This window comes from Chiloscyllium punctatum, chromosome 4 (genome assembly GCF_047496795.1).
Source record: "Chiloscyllium punctatum isolate Juve2018m chromosome 4, sChiPun1.3, whole genome shotgun sequence".
In the NCBI taxonomy this organism is placed as follows: Eukaryota; Metazoa; Chordata; class Chondrichthyes; order Orectolobiformes; family Hemiscylliidae; genus Chiloscyllium; species Chiloscyllium punctatum.
In genome coordinates, this window is record NC_092742.1 from 64042737 (window position 1) to 64061446 (window position 18710).

At 38.0% G+C, this 18710-nt stretch overlaps 1 protein-coding gene across 14 annotated transcripts in view; it reads right to left on the minus strand.

Moving 5' to 3' along the window:
* Window positions 1-18710, minus strand: part of ralgapa1 (Ral GTPase activating protein catalytic subunit alpha 1) — a 312978-nt gene that overhangs the window by 20750 nt on the left and 273518 nt on the right. For 10 of the 14 annotated variants that reach the window (XM_072568885.1, XM_072568887.1, XM_072568892.1 and 7 more), the window contains one exon: window positions 5960-6084. In XM_072568885.1, coding sequence (XP_072424986.1) covers window positions 5960-6084 — 125 coding nt within the window. Of the gene's footprint in view, window positions 1-1989; window positions 2367-5196; window positions 5228-5959; window positions 6085-18710 lie in introns of those variants that run through there. The other 4 variants (XM_072568894.1, XM_072568896.1, XM_072568898.1 and 1 more) reach the window with 2 other exon arrangements.

Consider the following 18710-nt stretch of genomic DNA (forward strand, 5'->3'; position numbering starts at 1 on the left):
GTCCCAGTCTATGTTTGGAAAGTTAAAATCCCCTGCCATTACCACCCTACTATTCCTACAGATAAGGGACATCTCCTTACAAATTGGTTTCTCAAATTCCCGCTGATTAGTGGGAGATCTATAGTACAATCCTAATAAGGTAATCATCCCTTTCTTATTTTTCAGTTCCACCCAAATAACTCCCCTAGACATATTCCCAGGAACATGTCCCCTTAAATACAGCTGTAATGTACTTATCAAAAAATGCCAATTCCACCTCCACTCCACCCACTCCCCCCCCCCCCATACACACACGCACACGCTTCACCAACCCCCCTTTCTATCACTAATATCGCATTTGTATCCTGGAACATTTAAGCTGCCAGTCCTGCCCATCCCTGAGCCACGTCTCTGTAATTGCTATGATATATCCCAGTACCATGTTCCTGACCATGTCCTGAGCTCATCTGCCTTCCTGGTTAGGCCTCTTGCATTGAAATAAATGCAGTTTAATTTACCTCATTCTCTGTTTTGTTCCTGTGTGCCCTGACTGTTTGACTTGCTCCTTTTCTCAACTGCACCAGTCTCAGATTGATGTGTTTCCTCAGTATTTCCCTGGATTCCATGATTGGCATGTGCATGGTGATGGAATGCAGGTGGGTGGTGAAAAGAACTGTTGGAGATATGCATGGGGAGGGCACACAAGTTGGCAGTGAGATTAGTCTCAACAATCAACCAGTTGACTGAAATCTCCATGTTGGAGATCATGGAGGTAGGGGGTACAGAATGCACTGTTTGAAAGTGCGGTGAAGGCAGGTTCAATTGTAAGCATTTAAGAGAGGAGGAGATTGGTACAAAGTGAAAATGCTCCAAGCTAATGCAAATATAATGGGCCAAATGGCCTCCTTCTACACTGTGGCAATTCTGTGATACCAATATGGAAACTTCAATTTCATGCAAAATTAGGAGCATATTGTACACTTGTATACTATACACACCATGATCTTTCCAAGTACAAGAGACTTGTCAATGTGAGGGCTATTTTGAAGTTTGCTCTATTCATTTGGATTTAATGCTCCTTTCATTCACTACAATTTGCTCCCCCAGTCCCCTCCATTCACCCAATCAACACAGTCTCTTTTTATTTGGCATTACCTTCTAATTTTCTTACAAAAATGGTCTGAACTCAAAAACTATTGATTAAAGTTTATCTTACTACCCCTTATCTAGTAAGAGCTTTAAAAATTCTTAATTCGCTTCTTTATCTTCTGCATCAGCTTCAAAATAAGTCAATGGACATAATACTTATTACAGCTTACTTAAATTGTCACAAAGCTAAACTTCAATCATGATCACAGTTATTTAATTACTTCCCAGAATCTTAAGTTTACCGAGAGTAGAGAGTAGACCAACTGATAGAGAGTAGACTCTTTTCTGGAAACTGTGTTATTAGGTCCATGTATTTACCTACCTTTTGAAAGATTCTCACTATCATTAAATTCATCTAATGGGCAATATGAATTGCACAGAATATTTATATATACTTATCCTACTGCAATTTTATGACTCAATCAAAAATTTTACATTAATGGCAACTCTTCACCCTGATATTCTATGATAATTGCAGTTTTTTTCTCTTTGCTGTCATGGATTCCCAGTTATACTCAAAACTTCCTTTACTAGTAATTATACTAGCACTCAACATTATTGCATAGCTATTATAAATTAAATTACGCCAGGAGAAGAAAATAAAAACTATCGCTGAAGGGAGAAAAATGAAAACCTATGAAGGACTTATGGTCAGCTTAGCAAAGACATATAAGGAGACATGATAGATATTGGAATAAAAATTATCATCACCAACTGAAATATAGATCAGTTCAGGTTTAAATAGCATGAAGACTCAGAATTACACAAGAGGACTGCACTAAAGATGGTTCACACAAGATTGAAACAATGATTTGAACAAGCAAGATTAAAAGAGAGATCAAGAAAAATGTTCATTCTTTGATACATTTAATTTATAGGCAGTCAAATCAACAAGCTATATACAAGATTGTATGTACATGGATTGTAGAACATCCTGTGTATTACATACGTTTGCAAAGTCAGCACCACCGACATTGCTATATTTTAAGATTTTAGGGTACCAATACTGAAATTACAAATGTAAACAAAATAAGCTACTTTCACCTAATGCAATGTGGATAATCTCTGATGAGATACCAAGTAATATAGCAAAGCCCTCATGTTCTGAATTAGCTAGTCTCAGGGAAGGGTCAGGGGCATTAAAACTGGCTGCAGTGTCCTTAAAGAAAACAAATGTTCAAAGCACTTCCATTCCTGCTTTTTATATCTTGAAGCTTGCTGGAAAGATGGATGAGTGGCTGTAAGTTAAGAATACATGGGTCACTACAATGATGATTCATCCAGTGAAATAGTGTCTAGCTACTCGCAGTCTAAGCTCAGACATTATAAACTACTACTGGGTTAATGTACAGGGGCTTGCCAGTGTCCATGAAACTAAGATTCAAAAAGGAGGAAAGAAAAAGAAGTAGAGGAAAAAAAAAGTCAGACCTTTTCTTTCAAAGTTACTTCTGAAGTTAGTCAAATTATAAACATCCAAGAGCAGTAACTATAATGAAAGATAGGTGAGGAAGGAAGTCAATAAATCTTAATTTATTTGTTTTTTTTTAGAAATGAACAATGAGATAATTCTCTCATTGATTCACTATTCATAGGCATCTGGATCCTTCTGTAAGTAGTAGGTACCATTTATCTTGCTTTAACTTGTTGTGATTGTACATTTCACTATCCTACACGATAAGACAACCCTTTAAATTGCTTTGCCACTCATTTTATGTCCATACTTTCCTTTCTTTAGAAAAGAAAAATAACCTAAAAGCAAACAAACTATAAAGAAAATAATCTAGAAAACAAACTACAGTTAGATTCGATTCCATATTTGAAATTTTCATTAAAATATCCCAGAATAACTAAAAGGATTTATAAAGACAAAGTAATAAGAAATACTGCCTTGTAGGAAAACATAGTTTCTGGATACATATTAAATTCAGTACAATACATATATATGTCATATTATTTCTTCCAAATGAAACCAATTCATGGGAGGTTGCAAATTGTCATGATTTCACCTTCATCTTGTCATCAGCAACAATATAACCAGGTGGTAACATTATAAAGATCAACTGTCACAATTTTAGATAATAGGCTTTTAATATTAAAATAAGATAATTTTGGACTTCATTTAAAAAGATTGCATAATTGCTATAAATTGAAATTTAATTGGGTAAAATGTACTTCTAACTTAAGATCTTCAAACATTTATCAAGTTTAAATCAAATATGCAGTTTCCATGCTATTATTAATAAGCTATTAGTTATTCATGTAATAAATCAGGTAATGCAATGTTCATTAAACTAGCTTAATCATAATATGCTATTTTTGACAAATTTATCTGTTTCTTTATAGAAAAAGGTGCAAAAGTTCTCAGATATCATAATTGTTATTGTACTTCGTAATTAGATAAAACTGTATGATATATTCCTACTGTGTACTTTAATCATGCTAAGTGCTAATGAATTCAAATCATAACAGCACAAAGGATGCTATTCTCTTCATCGAATCTGTGCCAGTTTTCTGTAAACTAATTCAGTCAGTCCCAATCCCTCACTATGTCCCTCACAATCCAGTAAATTTCTTTCCTTCAAGCGTCTATCCAATTTACTTCTGAAGTCATTCAACATTTTAACATAGCCCTGTAAGACAGCAAGTCTCAACTGACAGCAGTAACGAAAAAAAAATCTTTTTTGCTCTCCGCTCCCCACCCCTGTATTTCCTGCTCAAAAGCCTTTTATATGCTTTTGTTCTTGTAACCATCAGCTAATTGGAACAACGTTTTGATAGGATTTGTCTCCAAAGTGTTCCATTATACTAGCGTAAAAAGTCTTTCAAAACATATGGAACTACAGCTGCTGTCTTTATGTTTGAAAGTTTGCAGTTTAAAATACAGTAAAATTGTGTTATCTAGCACCTCAACTAGAATGTTCCATGAACAAGAGTCACTATTATATTATAAAATACTGCTATCATTTACTTTTTTGTGATTATAAAGGAGTGGCTGAAGATTGAAGTATTTTTTCCATCAGTATTTGGAGTGGAAGGAATCAATGTTGGAGAGCTTCTAAGCACCTGCAATTTGCAGCATACATCAAGGCATGTTTCTGTTTCATTCCTACATTTACCACAAACTGCAAAGACTTAACTGGTATTTCTGATTTACTGGCACCACCTCATCCCAGTATGTTTCAGATAACATGTATTTTACTGTAGATGCATGTGACACATTACTTTAACTTTAAGACTGTGCTCAATAATAGCAGTATATTTCATAATTTTTTTGAAGGTCTTCAGGAAACTGTTTTGATAAGTTTCACATCTTACAAAGAACGATGATTAACTTTCACTGTTGTTTACCTGGGTTAGAATGTTTATTGAAACAGTGCTATTGAAATCATTTGGAAATCAGCTTGGAGGAATTACAATTTGTGAAAGTTAAATTAATAGATATTTGTTTATTAGCTTGGAGGATTTCAGCAATGAGTTGAGATTAACGTGTATCAACATTTCCTTGAGTAATGACTCAGCTCGAGTAATTACTCCAAACTACTTTGCCATAAAGCTATTATATTTTAAAAGAAACCTTGTAAAATATACAAAAGGAAACAAACAATTTTTGCAATGAGATTTGCAAAATAAATGTTAAAAAAGACACAAAGATAGTGAAATGTCGAAACGTTGATCTAGTTATAAATGTCATTAATGATTTTACCCAATCGAGAAACTTATTTTCCGTGTAGCACTTTCTGCTGATATTAGTTCTAAATAGTAAATATTAAATATAAACATGCATCAATGGAGTTGCTTTTGATTCATGCAAGAGAGAAACAAAAGAGTGCAGCAATGTTATTTGTCCAAATCAGACTGGATTGTTAAATATATTTCAGTACTGAAAGGTTAGTATGGTGTACAGGCCTGGTTAGTGACTCTTCAGTCAAGAGCATACTTCAAAATAAAGGACTTGGGGAAATCCCTTTTAGTGTGAACAGAGCATAAGAAAAATTTGCTTCAAACTGTTAAGGGTTTAGTGCTCTGATAGGAAGTAACCTGAACATAAACTCTGTCACTGAATCTTACCTTTGATTTATAGAATTGACATTTTAATGATCTAAAAGGGGAAAATAAAACAATGAAAATAATCACTTTGATACATGGTAGGTCTGTACAGGATAGGAAGGCTGAGTTTGCCACTTTTATAAACCTCAAAAAGGTTGAAATTGCAATTTGATATGAATACCAGAAACCCAGACTATAAGACAAATCTGCAGGTACCAATAATGATGCAACATTTTAATTTTCATTTGTTCTATTTTTGGTCAAAGTTTTAAAAATGGCTTTTTACATATTTTAGGAAACGCTATCAACTAGACCTTGAAGTCTTTTTTTTAAAAAGGCAGAATTTAATCTTCCCCATCCAATGTAAAATAAAATGCAAAGACTAAAAAACCCGTATTCAAAAAAATTATAGATTTTTTGCAAGAATTCTACTGAGAGGTCAATTCGTCTTGCCTATTTTGGTGAACTCAGAAAACAGCTCTACATAAATATATTTACATTAATATCATGATTTTCCAACAAAGTTGTAAAGATGAATTGTAGTTACCAATAATTTCATCCAGGCATTCTAGATCGTCAACACCATAATTAAAGTTAGGAAAAAGATACAGCAGAGAAATTGATCCTTAAAAAATGTGATAGAAGTATTTGCAATTAAAATATCAGCAATATTATACATTTTTTTCATCAAATTGTACAAATGACATAAAAAAACCTAATATGGAACTGTTTTGGGAATTAATTTATTACAAAGTCAAATGCAAGGTCAAATATTTGCTTTTACCTGGATCAGATGGTATATTGTGACAAGGGGCTGGACAGAAGACCTGGGCAGCAAAATCCTCAAAAGTGGTTGGCTCCTGGTGGTGTTGCACAATGGTTTCTAGGTATCGAGCTCGTTCCTCATAGCTGAGATTTGAGTTAAGTATAAACAGACCAATTAAAGCAGTATACTAAATTCAAAGCTGTCAATTGTACACTTTAATTATTACTAGAAACTTGTGTTTCCGTCATAAGAAATGTTTGGAGGAGTCCTGGCTTGGTACCTTAGTAGAATTTACAATTGGAATTATTGAATTGTATTATATTTTCATATTCTCTCATTAATGCATTTCAATCTTCAAGAAGGGAAGCTATCCCTTTTTGTACTCTAACAGGAATGTGGAGGCACAGAAAAGACTAAGGAAAATGAGGAATTTCAATTAATGAATGGCAGAGTTATATTGCTAGCATTTGACATTCTGTATTACAATTGACAATCCCAGTCCGCAGACTAATTAACAAGGCTTCTCTGACTAATAGTTAATAGCCCTGTGAAATTGTATAAGTTACTTAGCAATCTGATAATGAAAGGGGGCAGTATTTAGTAACTAGATCTTAATAAATTGCTTAAATTCATTTTAGTTGAGGAAAACGGAGATCAGAAAAGAATCTATATTCCACTTTCCCCAATCTCAAAGTTTAGCTCCCAGCTGTGAAAATAATCAAGCACACTAGTCACGAAAACAGAAATACAGGTAAAATAGCTTTATAACTGTAGTGCTAATTTGCGTAGCAAGCATTATAAGTACAGACAGTCCCTGGAAGCACAATGCAGTTCAATATAAAACAACTGTTCGGAGGTAAGGAAACGTGTTTAAAATTCAACCCCCATATTGGATTGCATTCACAAGCACTAGTGCTTGTAAGTTGGATGTTTGTTAAATTGGGGACCATCTATTAACTTTTGTAAAATGACTTTCTGTCATAAATATGGGGACAACAGTAATATACGATAACTTCCTTTTCTGTTGCATGAAGGTAGAAAGTTACTTAGTATCACGTTGTGTAGAATCCAAACATCAGCCAGCAGCTTATTGCAGCAGCTCATATTTTTTCTGTGAAATAGTGGAAAATGATAACTTTAAATTAAAATACCCTTATATAGCTGAAACAAAGCTAACAGGGACAAGTTAGGTCCCACTAAAATACAGAAGGCAACATGCTGTTACAAAGGGTTTATGCTTTTTTTTATATAAACAAGTTGCCTACAGTTAGAAAGTATTTCAAATATTCAAATCAACAGCTGTGCAATAGACAGTAATTTTGGAACTGCAGATAATAAATTACAATTTGCTGACTTCATGGCTTGTAGCATATGCTTTAAGAAAGGTGTTAAATAACATACCATATTTTTTTTTCACATTGATTTTGTTTGCAAAACCATTGGTAAACATTGAATAACACTATAACGTTAAGAAGATTGGAGTGGGGTGGAGTTGGGAATGGGAAGCAATAATGTGTTCAGAGTTTGTACAATGAATTTTTCAATATGTAAACTGGAACTTGCTGAGATCATGAGATCTTAAAAATTACTGGTATTTAATGTAAGGGATACATGGGATTAAATTAACTGATTACAGAAGCTGCATTCCAGAGACATCAATTTTGGACCAAAATTGTTCATTTTTAAAATAAATATCATCAGCTTTTAAAAGATAGTGCAGATATTAGTTTATATTCACTTCATTATGCCATAGGTTCAACTGATACCATGATGGTTTTTCAAATAAAATACATGCAACTATCACAAACAACTTATGGTTTTTACATAGGCAATTATTAAAACAAATTTGAGGATTGAACTCAATAATGGTGCAACAGATTTTGTTTATAGTTTGCTTCATTATTAATTACAGAACAATGTCAAATTGTTGGTTCTATTTATTGTAAACTATTTAGATTTATTCTGCACTTTTCAAATGGTGATGGTATTCATAACATAGCATTTTCTCTGCAGTAAATAAAAAAAAGCTCCACATAAGTGATATCATGACTCAAGTCAACAGCCAACTCCCAGTCTGAAACAAGTACACTGAAATCAGAAGGTGCAAGACAATCTCTCATAGCTTTCTGTTAAATCACTCTGAAAATATATACTATAGGTCAAACAACTTTAATCAAAGTTTCAAAACATTTCAAATTTAGCAGAATCCCCACACTTTTCCCCAAGAAGTTATAAGTTAACTGATTGTGTACTTGTATTTATGCACATCAATTCTTGTTTGTGGTGGTCAGGGAAAAGCATAATCAGCAGTGAAATTCCGGTCTTCATGCTGTGCATTCTGTTAATGGAATCGATAGTCTAATTATTTTGGGAGGGTGGTCATAAGTACCAAAGTTTGTGAACATCCTAACTTCGAACCAAATGCTGTTTTACATCTTAATACGACTGGTACGAGGTCTCAAATGGTTTCAAATCTCAAAAGGGATCCAACATGATAGTGTTTTCAAGAAAATTGTTGTCACTGCAGTGAATCTTATAATCAAGATTACTTTAAACAAAGGACGGACAATCTGTTTTGAAGAATTATATTGATTCTATTATGGTTAATTCCCAGTCATAAATAAAGACGCCATCATCTAAGTATTTCCTCATGGCTTTCTGATTACATTTTGACATTTCAGTTCTTTCGAGCAAGTCAACAATACAATTGTTTTTCGCCCAGTAGTGTCACACAAAGCTGCTTTAATTTTGATCTTCCAGCTTCTGTAGCATTAGTGTTTATGCTTATACCAGACAAGTTGATAAAGACAAAATGCCCAATTCTTTTAGATCTATGAGTGTTATGATTTTGAAGCCTGTTGTTGGTCTTGTTATAATGAGTACTGCATTGATGACAAAACGAATTCATAATATTTCAAACTGCTTAATGATTAGATGTAACCATTTAGGATTCATGATTGTAATATTACAATATTTAATTGACCTTATTGCATTGTTACATTTATTTGGACAGGGACCAATGATGCTAATTTGATGTTTTTTTCTTGTAGCCACTAATTCAGAGGGAGAATGGTGCCAAAAGTTACAATTTCAGAGTCTCCACCTGAAACATGTCCTATACCATAAAAAAGAACCACTAAATGTTTACAAATCAAACGAGTAATCAGGTAATAGTCTTGCACATGGAAACAGAATCATGTAGTATAAGATCGCACCAGGAATCCAAAAGAAAACAATATGGGTTTTGACAGTTGGATTCACGATAGTATCTTCATCTGAACTTGAACATGAAAAAATATTTATGAAAGCATTTAAGTTACCACTGAAACATTTTTTGTTTAGAAGAGTCAAGAAAATTCTTAGTAAATTAGCAAATAGATGCTCACAAAATACAAGACATGTTCACAGGATAAAGAAACAGATAGAATGCCAGAGACACAGCTAAGAGAATGAACAAGAGAAAGAGAAGCTGAGAGCCTCAAATATACAATTTTTTTTCTTGAAAGGATGGATGAACTGGATAGAGTGTTCAAACCTTTTCTGAGCTGTTTGATTTTACTTACTCTGTGCATTTAACAAATAAACCAAGAAGAACTAACAAACCTGTAATAAAAATAGAGATTGCTGCAAAAGCTTAGCAGGTCTGACTGCACCTTTGGATAATGTTTTGGGTCAGGTGACCCTTCCTCAAACCTATTCTGTAGTTTGATCCATTTTTGTGGTCCTTCAGCAGTTTAAAAATTGGAGGACGTCAGAAAGAGACAATCCTAGATGATCACAATTAATCAAATTTAGTAGTGCGGTCATATTGGCTTTTGGTACCAACACGAAGGATAGAAACAGTTTTCAACATGGAGATATACAGCTAATATAAAAATTAAAATTTAGAATAGATTCTTTTTCGTTTGTGCGCTTATTTTATTTTCCATCTGAATGTCAAAAACGTTTAAAGTGCACTATTCCACGACAAGATTGTGGATGAAATTTAGTGCAAGGAAATGTGAAGTGGTACATTTTGGGAGGGAGAACGTAGGGAAGATAAAGGGCACTACTGTAAACAGGTTGCAGATTCAGAGAAACCAAAGGGTATACGTCCAAATATTTTTGAGGATGGCATGTTGATAAAATGGTTAAAAGGCAAACAGGACTTTGGACTTTCTAAAAAGAGGTGAAAAGTACAAATATAAGAGATTTACGGTGAATATGTATAAAATTCTAGTTCAATTTCAGATGGACTGCTGTATCAAATTCTGAGCATCACAATGTAGGACAAATGTGATGGGTTTAGAGAATGTGCAGAAAAAAGATTGCAAGAGTGATTCCAGGGACAAGAAACTTCAATATCCATGGAATGGATTGGAGAAGCTAGGGTTATATCCCCTGAAAGAGAAGGCTCTGGTAAAGTTTAATAGAGCCAAAATCAAGAGAGATCTAAACAGTAAACAATGCAAAACTGTAAGGATTATGGGTAATCCAAGATGGAGGATGGGAGAAAATTGTGGCTGTAAGAGCTGCTCATTTTTTTGAAGAAATTTAGGTGTTGAAAGCGATTTCCTCAAATTCCAGAAGCAGCAATTACTGTTTTATGGGGCAGTGTTTTGTAGAGGAATAAGATGGTGTTATTTTCTGGGTCTGTAGATTGCGAAGGAGCAAAAATGGCCTTTAGTAGAGTGACGTGCACTTCTTGTCAGATGTGGGATTTAAACAGAGTTTATGGATCACTGCGGAATATATCTGCAATAAATACTGTTGGTTGTGAATCTTATCAGATCGAATGGACTGGTTGGAGAGACAGTTAGAAGCAATGAGGAATTTGCAAAAGCAACAATATGTGATGGATGGCAGTTGTAGGAAGGGGGAAAAGTCTCAGATACAGTCACATAGATGGGTTAACTCAAGGAAAGGTAAGAGAGGTAGGCAGCTAGTGCAGGAGCCTTTTGTGGCTCTACCCATTTCAAACAAGTATGCTGTTTGGAAAATGTAGGGAGTGATGGATTCACAGGGGAACGTAGCACGAACAGCCAGGTTTCTGGTATTGAAACTGGTACAATGCAATGAGGGGTAAGTCGGGTTCCGAGAGATCAATTGTGTTAGGGGACTCTCTAGTCCGAGGTACACACAGATGTTTCTGTGGCCAGCTGTGAAAAATCAGAATGGTGTGTTGCGTCCCTGGTGCCAGGATCAAGGATGTTTCAGAGAGGGTGCAGAAGGTTCTCAAGGGGGAGAGGGGCCAGCAAGAGGTCATTGTCCACATTGGAACTAACGACATTGGAAGGGAAAAGGTTGAGACTCTGAAGGGAGATTACAGAGAGTTAGGCAGGAATTTAAAAAGGAGGTCCTCGAGAGTAGTAATATCTGGATTACTCTTGGTGCTACGAGCTAGTGAGGGCAGGGATAGGAGGATAGAGCAGATGAATGCATGGCTGAGGAGCTGGTGTATGGGAGAAGGATTCACATTTTTGGACCATTGGAAGATCTTTTGGGGTAGAAGTGACCTGTACAAGAAGGACGGTTTGCACCTAAATTGGAAGGGGACTAATATATTGGCAGAGAGATTTGCAGAGCTGCTTATGAGGATTTAAACTAATAAGCTGGGAGGTGGGGGGGAACCCAGGGAGATAGTGAGGAAAGAGTTGGGAACAGAAGAAAGTCAAACAGTCAGGACAGGCAGGGACGAGGTAGGACTAATAAATTAAACTGCATTTAGTTCAATGCAAGGAGCCCAACAGGGAAGGCAGATGAACTCAGGGCATGGTTAGGAACATGGGACTGGGATGAAACATGGCTCAAGGATGGCAGCTAAATGTTCCAGGATTCAAATGCTCCAGGAAGGATAGAAAGGGAGGCGAGAGAGGAAGGGAAGTGGCGTTCTTGATAAGGGATAGCATTACAGCTGTGCTGAGGGAGAATATTCCTGGAAATACATCCAGGGAAGTTATTTGGGTGGAACTGAGAGATAAGAAAAGGATGATCACCATATTGGGATTGTATTAAAGACTCCCTAATAGTCAGAGGAAAATTGAGAAACAAAGTTGTAAGGAGATCTCAGCTTTCTGTAAGAATAATAGAGTGGTTATGGTAGGAAATTTTAACTTTCCAAACATAGACTGGGACTGCCATCGTGTTCAGGGTTTGGATGGACAGGAATTTGTTAAGTGTGCTCAAGAAAGTTTTCTGATTCACTATGTGGATGTTCCGACTAGAGAAGCTGCAAAGCTTGACCTGCTCTTGGGAAATAAGGCAGGACAGGTGACTGAGGTGTCAGTGGGAGAGCACTTTGGGGCCAGCAACCATAATTCTATTAGTTTTAGAATGAGGATGGAAAAGGATAGACCAGATCTAAAAGTTGAAGTTTTAAATTGGAGAAAGGTCAATTTTGACGGTATTAGGCAAGAACTTTCGAAAGCTGAATGGAGGCAGATGTTCACAGGTAAAGGGACGGCTGGAAAATGGGAAGCATTCAGGAATGAGATAACGAGAATCCAGAGAAAGTATATTCCTGTTAGGGTGAAAGGAAAGGCTGGTAGGTATAGGGAATGCTGGATGACTAAAGGAATTGCAGGTTTGGTTAAGAAAAATAAGGATGCATATGTAAGGTATAGACAGGATAGATTGAGTGAATCCTTAGAAGAGTATAAAGGCAGAAGGAGTATACTTAAGAGGGAAATCAGGAGGGCAAAAAGGGGACATGAAATAGCTTTGGCAAATAGAGTTAAGGAGAATCCAAAGGGTTTTTACAAATACATTAAGGACAAAAGGATAACTAGGGAGAGAATAGGGCCCCTCAAACATCAGCAAGGTGGCCTTTGTGTGGAGCCGCAGAAAATGGGGGAGATACTAAACGAGTATTTTGCATCAGTATTTACAGTGGAAAAGGACATGGAAGATGTAGACTGTAGGGAAATAGATGGTGACACCTTGCAAAATGTCCATATAGCAAAGGAGGAAATGCTGGATGTCTTGAAACACATAAAGGTGAATAAATCCCCAGAACCTAATCTGGTGTACCCTAGAACTCTGTGGGAAGCTAGAGAAGTGATTGCTGGGCCTCTTGCTGAGATATTTGTATCATCGATAGTCACAGGTGACGTGCTGGAAGACTGGAGGTTGGCTAATGTGGTGCCACTGTTCAAGAAGTGTGGTAAGAACAAGCCAGGGAACTGTAGACCAGTGAGCCTGATATTGGTGGTGGGCAAGTTGTTAGAGGGAATCCTGAGGGACATGATGTACATGTATTTGGAAAGACATTAGGGATAGTCAACATCGTTTTGTGCGTGGGAAATCATGTCTCACAAACTTGATTGAATTTTTTGAAGAAGTAACAAAGAGAATTGATAAGGACAGATCTATATAGACTTCAGTAAGGCGTTCGACAAGTTTCCCCAAGGGAGTCCGATTAGCAAGGTTGGATCTCATGGAATATAGGGAGAACTAGCCATTTGGATACAGAATTGGCTCAAAGGTAGAAGACAGATGATGGTGGCAGAGGGTTGTTTTTCAGACTGGAGGCCTGTGACCAGTGGAGTGCCACAAGGATCGGTGCTGGGTCCTCTATTTTTTGTCATTTACATAAATGATTTGGATGCGAGCATAAGAGGTACAGTTAGTAAGTTTGCAGATGACACCAAAATTGGAGGTGTAGTGGACAGTGAAGAAGGTTACCACAGATTACAGCAGGATTTTGATCAGATGGGCCAATGCGTCTAGAAGTGGCAGATGGAGTTTAATTCAGATAAATGCGAGGTGCTGCATTTTGGGAAAGCAAATCTTAGCAGGACTTGTACACTTAATGGTAAGGTCCTGGAGAGTGTTGCTGAACAAAGAGACCTTGAAGTGCAGGTTCACAGCTCCTTGAAAGTGGGGTCGCAGGTAGATAGGATAGTGGAGGTGGTGTTTGGTATGCTTTCTTTTATTGGTCAGAGTATTGAGCACAGGAGTTGGGACATCATGTTGCAGCTGTACAGGACATTGGTTAGGCCACTGTTGGAATATTGCATGCAATTCTTGTCTCCTTCCTATTGGAAAGATGTGAAACTTGAAAGGGTTCAGAAACGATTTACAATGATGTTGCCAGGGTTGGAGGATTTGAGCTATGTGGAGAGGCTGAACAGGTTGGGGCTGTTTTACCTGGAGCATTGGAGGCTGAGGAGTGACCTTATAGAAGTGTACAAAATTATGAGGGGCATGGATAGGATAACTAGACAAAGTCTTTCCCCTGGGGTCGGGGAGTCCAGAACTAGAGGGCATAGGTTTAGGAAGAGAGGGGAAAGATATAAAAGGGACCTGAGGGGCAACTTTTTCACGCAGAGGGTGGTATGTGTATGGAATGAGCTGCCAGAGAAAGTGGTGGAGGCTGGTACAATTGCAATATTTAAAAGGCATTTGGATGGGTATCTGAATAGGAAGGGTTTGGAGGGATAGAGGCTGGGTGCTGGCAGGTGGGACTAGATTGGGTTGGGATATCTGGTTGGCATGGACAGGTTGGACCGAAGGGTCTGTTTTCATGCTGTACATCTCTAAGACTCTATATGCTGTTGCATTGTTTTGGAACTTGGAGGGGGGGGGGGTTAAAAATAAAGAGATCAAAACAACGGCACATTTAAAAGAGAAAGACAGACAAAAGGCAGTGACCATATGGTCAGCAAGAAACATACACTGCTAACTTACACAGCAGTGAATATGTTTGAGTTCATGTATCACTACCATTGGAGTGCATCTAGGAAAAATGAACAAACAGCAAAATTCACAGCTGACCTGCATGGGAAAGCTCACAGCAAGTGCATAGTTTTTAAGTGTAACCTCACTGTAGGTCTACAGTAGTGAGTAGAGTGAGTTCTTTCTTGATTATATATTTTATTGAGATCTGTCTCTTGATTAAGTTAGTCTGTAGCGCTGTTTTTTAGAGCAAAAAGATAGTGCTATTTTCTGGGTCTGTAGATTGTGAAAGAGCAAAGGAGAGTGATATGCTCTTCCTGTTGGATGTTGGAGTTTAGGGAGATGTTACTGATTATTATGTCTGCAGGATGCATCTTTGGTTGTAAATCCTATCAGATCACATGGATCAGTTGGAGCGGCACTTAGAGACAGTAAGAAATTTACAAGAGCTGGGGATGTGATGGATGGCAGTTAAAGGAAGGAAGAAAAGCCGCAGATACAATCAGGTAGATGGGTTAATTCTAGGAAAGAAAGGAGGGTGAGGGAAGTAGTGCAGGAGTCTAATGTGGCTATCCCCATTTCATACAAGTATGTTGTTTTGAAAAATGTAGGGGGTGATGGACTCTCAGGGGAATGCAGTACGAACAACCAAGTTTCTGATATCGAGACCGGTTCTAATGTAATGAGGGGTACATCAGGTTCCAAGCGATCAATTGTGATAGGGGATTTTCGAGTCAGAGGCACAGACAGAAGTTTCTGTCGCCAGCAGCAAATGGCTTCCCTAGTGCCAGGATCAAGGATATCTCAGAGAGGATGCAGAATGTTCCCAAAGAGAGGAGGGACCAGTAGGTCGTCATTGGACACATTGGAAATAACAACATAGGAAGGGGAAAAGGATGAGATTCTGAAGGGAAAAGATTGAAAGTTAGGCAGGAATTTAAAAAGGAGGTCATCAAGGGTAGTAATATCTGGATTACTCCCAGTGCTATGAGCAAGTGAGGGTAGGAATAGGAGGATAGAGCAAATGAATGCATGGCAGAGGAGCTGGTGCAGGGGTTCATATTTTTGGATCATTGGAATCTCTTCTGGGGAAGAGGTGACCTGTATAAGAAGGACAGATTGCAGCTGAACTAGAAGGAGACTAATATACTGGCAGGGAGATTTGCTGGAGCTGCTTGGGAGGATTTAAACCAGTAGAGTAGGGGTGTAAGACCCAGGGAAATAATGAGAAAAGAGATCATTCTGAGACTTAGACTGTTTGGAAAAGGAGCGAGTCATGGCAGGCAGGAACAAAGCAGAATACAGGTAGGACTGATAAATTAAACTGCATTTACTTCAATGCAAGAGGCCTAACAGGGAAGGCAGATGAACTCAGGGCAGGTTAGGAACATGGGTGTGGGATATCATAGCAATTTAGACAGCACGGTGACTCAGTGGTAAGCACTGCAGCCTCACAGTGCCAGGGACCTGGGTTTGATAGCCTCGGGTAACTGTCTGTATAGAGTTTGCACATTCTCCCAATGTCTGCATGGGTTTCTTCCAGGTGCTCCACTTTCCTCCCACAGTCCAAAGATGTGCAAGTTAGGTGAATTGGCCATGCTAAATTGCCCATAGTGTAGGCTAGGTACATTAGTCAGGGCTAAGTATAGGGTAGGGGAATGGCCCGGAAGGATTATTCTTCAGAGGGTCGGTGTGGATTTGTTGGGCCAAAGGGCCTGTTTCCACACTGTAGGGATTCTGATTCTAACTCTTAACAGAAGCATGGCTCAGGGATGGACAGGACGGGAAGCTTATTGTTCCAGGATACAAATGCTATATGAGGGACAGAAAGGGGGGGCAAGAGAGGAGAGGGAGTGGCATTTTTGATAAGGGATACCATTACTGCTGAACTTAGCGGGGAGTATTCCTGGGAAAACATCCAGGGAGGTTAGTTGGGTGGAACTGAGAAGTAAGAAAGGGATGATCACTTTATTGTATTATAGACCCCCTAATAGTCAGCTGGAAACTGAACAACAAATTTGTAAGGAGATTTCAGTTATCTGTAAGAAAAATAGGGTGGTTATGTTCAGAGATTTTAACTTTCCAAACATAGACTGGGACTGCCATAATGTTAAGGATTTAGATGGAGAGGCATTTGATAAATGTGCACAAGAAAATTTTCTGATTCAGTATGTGGATGTACCACATGGAGAAAGTGCAAAACTTGACTATTCTTCAGAAATAAGCCAGAACAGGTGACTGAAGTGTCAGTGGGGGAACACTTTGGGGCCATAATTCTATTAGTTTTAAAATAGTGACAGAAAAGGAGAGACAGGACCTCAGAGTTGAAGTTCTAAATTGGAGGAAGGCTAATTTTGATGGTATGAGGCAAGAACTTTCAAAAGCTGATTGGGGGCAGATGTTCACAGGTAAAGGGATGGCTGGAAAATGGGAAGCCTTCAGGAATGAGATAATGAGAGTCCAGAGACAATATTTTTCTGCAAGGGTGAAAGGAAAGGCTGGTAGGTGTAGAGAAATATGGATGATTAGAGAAATTGAAGATTTGGTTAAGAAATCGAAGGAAGCATTTGTCAGGTACAGACAGGAGAGATCAAATTATTCCTTAGAAGAGTATAAAGGCAGTAGGAGTATACTTAAGAGGGAAATCAGGAGGACAAAAGGGGGATATGAGATAGTTTTGGCAAATAGGGTTAAGGAGAATCCAAAGGGATTTTATAAATACATTAGGGTCCAAAGGGCAACTAGGGAGAGAATAGGGGCCCTCAAAGATCAGCAAGGCAGCCTTTGTGTGGAGCCGCAGGAGATTGGGGAGATATTAAATGAGTATTTTGCATCAGTACTTACTGTGGAGAAGGACATAAAAGATATAGAATGTGGGAAAATAGATTGTGACAGCTTGAAAAATGTCCATATTATAGAGGACGTGGTGTCGGATGTCTTGAAATGCATAAATAAAAATAAATAAATCCCCAGGACCTGATCAGGAGTACCACAGAGCTTTGTGGGAAGCAAGAGGAATGATTGCTAGGGCCCTTGCTGATAGTCACATGTGAGGTGCCGGAATACTGCAGGTTGGCTAACGTGGTTCTACTATTGAAGAAAAGTAGTAAGGAAAAGCCAGGGGACTATAGACCAGTGAGGCTGACATCAGTGGTGAGCAAGTTGTTGGATGGAATCCTGAGTGACAGGATTTACATGTATCTGGAAAGGCAAGGACTCTTAGGAAAAGTCAGCATGGCTTTGTGTGTGGGAAATCATATCTCACAAATTTGATTGAGTTTTTTTGAAGAAGTAACACAGAGGATTGATGAGGACAGAGCAATAGATGTGGTCTACATGGACTTCAGTAAGGCATTTGACAAGAGAACTGATGGGAAACTAGTTAGCAACATTACTTCTCATGGAATACAAGGAGAACGAGTCATTTGGATACAGAACTGGCTTGAAAGTAGAAGACAGAGGGTGGTGGAGGAGGGTTGTTTTTCTGACTGGAGGCCTGTGACCAGTGGTGTGCCACAAGGATTGGTGCTGGGTCCACTGTTTTTCTTCATTTACATAAATTATTTGGATGTGAACATAAGAGATTTAGTTAATAAGTTTGCAGATGACATCAAAATGGAGGCGTAGTGGACTTCAAATAAAATTACCTCAGAGTACAATGGGATCTTGATAAGCCAATGGGCTGAGGAGTGGCAGATGGAGTTTAATTTAATAAATGTGAGGTGCTGCATTTTGGAAAAGAAAATCTTCACAGGACTAGTAACTTAATGGTGAGTGTTGCTGAACAAAGAGACCTTGGAGTGCAGGTTCATAGCTCCTTGAAAGTGGGGTTGCAAGTAGATCAGATGGTGAAGGCGGCATTTGGTATGCTTTCCTTTATTGATTAGTTTATTGAGTATAGGAGTTGAGCGGTCATGTTGCGGCTGTACAGGACATTGGTTACGTCATTTTTTGTGCAATTCTATTGGAATCTTGGAAGGGTTCAAAAAAGATTTACAAGCATGTTGCCAGGGTTGGAGGATTTGAACTATCGGGAGAGGCTGAATAGGCTGGAGCTGTTTTCCCTGGAGCATCGGAGGCTGAGGGGTGACTTTACACTGGTTTATGAAATCAT